Consider the following 4,928-nt stretch of genomic DNA (forward strand, 5'->3'; position numbering starts at 1 on the left):
ATAGTGTCCGAAAGTGCCCGGATATTTATCCGAAAAAGACCCCAAGTTCAAGTTGACGATGCATTGGGATTCTAGCGATGGGGATGCAACGCCTGTTACGGTTCTCGACGACCGCGGTGGCGCCGACAAAGCGCGTGCGGCACATTCCTGCGCAGAGTCAGTTCACATGCGAGGGAGAGACTTCTCAAGGAACACCAACGGCGCTTCTTGGGTTTCTGGAGTACAAGATTGAGGTACACTTGTTGCATTTTCGCAAACTACGCCTCATCAAGTCTTCTCTGCAGGGCTCCCAGATTGACATGAGGCGAACATTTGTGGATCCTGCAGGGCGTGGTCAAGGCATTGCAAAGCTACTGTGCGACGAAGCGTTTAACTTTGCCAAAGCAAACTCTTTGCAAGTAGTGCCCACTTGCTCGTATATTCGAGACAACTACTTGAAGTCAGAGCGGAAATCAACGTAACTGCATCAAAACTTCTTGCTCTCAACGTTGTGCATGTTTCGAAACACTAGCACACCACTTGACCATCGTGTCCAGCATTTCGTCACGACACGTGTCGTGGACGAGCTCGTGATACATTTTTGGCAGAATGTGGAGCTCCTTGATCTTGCTTCCTGCCGCCGCATACAGCGCCTTGCTTCCTTCTAGTGGTGTTGCGGTGTCTAGTTCCCCATGGAAGATCAACAGCGGGGTGTGAATCATCGGCATGATCGCGGGAGCTTGGGCGATTGCCTTGATAAACTCTGCGACCCATCGTGCCGTCGGACCTAATTAAAGCGTGTCAAGTATCAATTTCAGAAATCTACTCGTAAAATGAGCAAAAATCCAGGACTAGGAGGATCCTATTCGCCGAAAATGGTCTTTCGAGCAAGAATGATACTTTCGAAATATACAGAGACAAAATCCCACGAAAAGAAAATGGAATGACACAAATATTGGACCAACGAAAATAACCAAACGTCACCTGTCTTGTAGTTCAACGAATCTCTCAACGCGCGCTCGTGCTCCCGCGGATCCTTCACGATATTCTCAAGCTCGGGGTTCGGAGGTCGGAACTTGGGAAAGACGGCCCCGATGATGGACGCGGCGACTTGGGCCGTAGGGGAAATGGCTTTGGGGTCGATCTGGAACGCTCCCGACGACATGATGGCGCCAGTCCACTCGATGTCCGGGTGATTCTACCGACGTGGTGGTGACAAAGTTATCGAGTCATTGTATGGAGTCCTTACATGGATAAGTTGCAAAGCAATGAGCCCGCCCATCGAGTGCGACAGCATGTAGCGTGGCAACGACGATAAAGACACATTCGCAGGAAAGTTGAGCCGCGAATCCTTCACGAACGGCGATTCGCTGTCAACTGTCAATGTGTCTCGTACAAACGCAGCGTAGTCTTCCACATACTGCTCAAAGCGTTCTACGTACAGGCGGTCGCCTTCGCTGAGGCCATGCCCCTACTCGTGGATTAAGAACGATTGCAACGGGGAACATCATGGAATCTTACGCGATGGTCCATGCCGAAAACCGCAAAGCCCTCGTGCGCCAACGCTGCCCCGACATAATGGTACCGCGCAATGTGCTCGTTATACCCATGCACGATGAAAATCACACCCTTCCAGGGCGTTGTCGATGAAGGCAACCACGTGCGCGTCCGCAGCCACAGCGTGCGATCGGCACTGAACCGATACTGTTGATGGCCGGCGTACGCTTGTGGGTCGAAGTTGTGCTTTTGACCTCGCGCACACGAGTTGGACGAGTCACTCCATGCCCACAGCGTCTTAAGGATCTGGATCGCTAAGTAGACAAGCGCAGCTCTTCCGGCAATGTCCACGGCGGACGTCGTCGGATTCAGCGAGGCCGTGGTCCCCATCGCTGATGCGCTTCTTGGCGGTTTTGTGCAACTATTGCCAGTGTGGACAATTGGTCGAAACATGCAGTCGTATTCATAGTAGAATGGATTAAATTGAACTACCTACTCACTTACTCTCGACGAATATATTATGGCCAAGCACTTGGCTTTGACCGATATAATGGCTTTCATCCAATTTTGGCCAGCAGAGCCGCTTTCTCAAGGAGCTTTGAAGGGGTCCTTGCCATACAATTGACCGCTTTCTCGTGCTCTGTTGGCAGGAAAGCCAGGACGCACTGGTGTTGAAAATGTATGTACAATTAAAAATTTTGTGAACGCAAATATACCTTGACAAATTTGAAAAAAATGACTTGGATCGGCGCGCTTGGAATCGATATGCCACGGTTCAGGGAAGCTTGATGCTTCTCGAGCAAGCGACCGTGAAGTAAAGCGCAGGCATCGCAAAGTATTCATGGTGAAGTTGGCTCGACATGGTCCGTCCCTGCAAAATCGCCGGGTGATGCACACAAATGAGCGCAGAACAATTGAGCTTACCAAAGTAGTACAGCGTTGAAGGCATATCTAAACTGCAACCCGGTGAATGCATGGAGAACAAAAGCAATAAAGCTCGTATAATGAGCTTGTCGAATGGATGCTTCACCTCCCCGTTCTGGATGGAAATGCCTTCAGCAGGCACTGCTATGGCTCGTACAAAGACTGGATTCAATCTATGACACTTATTGCGTAACCTTGTCGCAGGTGCTGTAGGCATATGCTTGAACGACGTCGGACGCCCCAGTCGGGTCTAACATGGCTGTGATGGATGCAGCCAACCGCACCATATCTGCCGGATCCTTGGACGCCTCCAATTTATCGAGAAAATCAAACCCCAGCTTGCCGTCCACCTTTTTCCGTAATTTTTTGATCAACCCTTTGCTCTTGATTAACTTCCACCCGGACTTGAGACCGCTGGAAGCGCCCCCCGACACAACATTCAACGCCAACTGACCCACGGACAAAATTTGGTCGGCTAGAATCTCCGCGCATGTGAAGCTGTCAACGGCAGCTCCCATCCCGCAGTTGACCCATCCGCTGGGAGGTTGGCCCCAGCACACCGGACCAACGCCCTTGAACCCGCCAGTGCACGTTTTGTAGCACAGACCAGCTTGGTTTTCTTGACCTGCAGGACAAACCCCAACATGCGGCTTGCTCACTCGGACATGCTTCGAGCAACTCAAATCCAACTGGCCTTGATAACCCAACGCTTTGCAGTCGAATCGATTGGGTCGACACATGCAGCAACCAAATGGATAATACCCTTCTTTGCATTTGGGGTACATCATGGCTCCATTTTGCTCGCAACGGCCTCGGCCGTGGTCCCGTTCGCAACGTTCGCGAGCTCCATCCAAACGAAACGCTCTGTCTCCAAATTTCCAAGGATATCCTCCACCTCGACCGTATTCCTTCTTGCGGCAGAACAACCCTTGGTCTTCAAATCCACGTGAGCACACTTGGTGGCAATCAAAGCCGAATCTTGCAAAGTTGGGAGGACATTTGTCGTAGCAGAGCAGTCCAATGCGATCTTGACCTGGTTTGCACGACTCCGGGATTTTTCCGACTCCGCGACCATATGAATTTTTCCAGCAAAACTCGGCCGACGACTTCGATCCGCTCGACTTGACAGCCTTGAGCGCCTTTTTGCCCACTTTCGCCAGCGCCTTTCGAATAGACTTTGCCGTCATGGCCGCGCCGTCAGCGAACAGCGGGGCTAAGAGAGCCACGACCAGTATGATCAGCGTCCACTTGTGCTTCCGTGATGCCATTAGGACAATGTGGCGAGAGGCCATGACTGGGACTCGCTAAATTGGTAAGATGAAACATTTAGAGATATAACGCAACCTACATTGTATCCGTTTTATGACAAAGTCCAGGGAATAGAAATGATTGAAAATCGAAACAGAATATTTTAGACGACGTTGTCAACAATATGCAATATTACATCCAACATATGTGGACGGCAATGTTGTCTGCTCGAACAGGCCACACCATTTTGGATGATGTTGGTTCGACACCGGTTTGAGTAGAAAAATCGACGGATGCAATGGGTAAATTTATCATTAAAGGTGCATTACAACGTTTGAGCACGTATTTCACTTCGACCAAGTTGAATCTGAACCCTAAATGCGACATTTTACACCAGATCTTGCCAGACTGACTTGAGCACGTTGGGCGGGTTGTTTCCAGCGGCGCAGCATTTCGTGGATGAAGTTCACTACGCTTGTTGGGTCACGAAATTCATCGCGACATCCTCACAGCTCGAACATTTTCTGTTTCCAGTCATCCTACGTAAGACCTTCGGAACAGAGCTCTGCCCAGATTCGTATCCATCGGCGAGGATGTTATGTTCGACAGCAACTTTGTAGATTTCATGTGTTGGTTGGTCTTGAGCCAGGTCGAAATGATGTACGAAAATACGAACTCTATTGTCGAGCATTTTCATACGCAAAATATCACTGGAAACACATTAAATGCCGTGGGAGACTATCACCAGCTAATCAGAAGTATTTATTTTCTTTTTCTATTTTATTGGTCGAATGGTTGTTGAACCTCCCGACATTCGTTGGACGAACCATTCTGTTGTTGCCTGTAATGATGAAGTCGCGAAGCACCATGTCTGCCTTTGGTTGAGCGTATACCTGCACCATTAGTTAGATTGTGCTCCAATCGTGCTGTTATGACGGGAGTTACTTTTGTGCACGTGTCACGTGACCACTTACTTCATCGTGTTTTCGCGATTTTGGTGACCACTTTGCTTACCGAAACTTATTTCTGGAGAGTCGAACGCCGAACAGTCCGTGAGGGCATCGAGGATACCAGTAGAGGATTGTATGGACAGACATGGTCAGTGGTCTTGGTTGAAAGTGTAATTGATTCGACTCTTCATACAGATAAGCATGCACCAGCAAAATGTGAAACGCAATAGATTTCACAAATTGATGGATGCACTGTGATTTGACATGGAATGATTGAATGATTAATGGCTACTTGTGAAAATACACACACGCATTTACATATGTGATATT

At 49.1% G+C, this 4,928-nt stretch overlaps 3 protein-coding genes across 3 annotated transcripts; 1 reads left to right on the top strand and 2 right to left on the bottom strand.

Moving 5' to 3' along the window:
• Positions 1-70: 70 nt before the first annotated feature.
• On the top strand, positions 71-486 carry H310_02479 (hypothetical protein). Its single transcript, XM_008866010.1, has 2 exons — positions 71-233; positions 285-486. Exons 1-2 carry the CDS (start codon positions 78-80, stop codon positions 459-461), a joined length of 333 nt encoding a protein of 110 aa, XP_008864232.1. The 5' UTR covers positions 71-77; the 3' UTR covers positions 462-486.
• On the bottom strand, positions 378-1,913 carry H310_02480 (hypothetical protein). The gene is made up of 4 exons (XM_008866011.1): positions 1,501-1,913; positions 1,229-1,450; positions 964-1,177; positions 378-766 (listed from the first exon to the last, which is right to left on the bottom strand). Exons 1-4 carry the CDS (start codon positions 1,864-1,866, stop codon positions 483-485), a joined length of 1,086 nt encoding a protein of 361 aa, XP_008864233.1. The 5' UTR covers positions 1,867-1,913; the 3' UTR covers positions 378-482.
• A 482-nt stretch (positions 1,914-2,395) lies between these two features.
• H310_02481 (hypothetical protein) lies at positions 2,396-3,712 on the bottom strand. The gene has a single exon (XM_008866012.1). The coding sequence runs from the start codon at positions 3,690-3,692 to the stop codon at positions 2,583-2,585; it is 1,110 nt and encodes a 369-aa protein (XP_008864234.1). The 5' UTR covers positions 3,693-3,712; the 3' UTR covers positions 2,396-2,582.
• Positions 3,713-4,928: the final 1,216 nt, after the last annotated feature.

The sequence above is a fragment of the Aphanomyces invadans genome (genome assembly GCF_000520115.1).
Source record: "Aphanomyces invadans strain NJM9701 unplaced genomic scaffold supercont1.3, whole genome shotgun sequence".
In the NCBI taxonomy this organism is placed as follows: Eukaryota; Oomycota; class Saprolegniomycetes; order Saprolegniales; family Verrucalvaceae; genus Aphanomyces; species Aphanomyces invadans.

What these genes read in the sequence shown, in the direction of transcription:
- H310_02481 (XM_008866012.1), bottom strand. Translation starts at nt 3,692, where the DNA reads ATGGCCTCTCGCCACATTGTCCTAATGGCATCACGGAAGCACAAGTGG.
- H310_02479 (XM_008866010.1), top strand. Translation starts at nt 78, where the DNA reads ATGGGGATGCAACGCCTGTTACGGTTCTCGACGACCGCGGTGGCGCCG. An exon ending in TTCTGGAGTACAAGATTGAG is followed by an intron (nt 234 to 284) that starts GTACACTTGTTG and finishes TCTTCTCTGCAG; the next exon opens with GGCTCCCAGATTGACATGAG.
- H310_02480 (XM_008866011.1), bottom strand. Translation starts at nt 1,866, where the DNA reads ATGGGGACCACGGCCTCGCTGAATCCGACGACGTCCGCCGTGGACATT. An exon ending in TTGCTTTGCAACTTATCCAT is followed by an intron (nt 1,178 to 1,228) that starts GTAAGGACTCCA and finishes CCACGTCGGTAG; the next exon opens with AATCACCCGGACATCGAGTG. An exon ending in TTCGTTGAACTACAAGACAG is followed by an intron (nt 767 to 963) that starts GTGACGTTTGGT and finishes CGCTTTAATTAG; the next exon opens with GTCCGACGGCACGATGGGTC.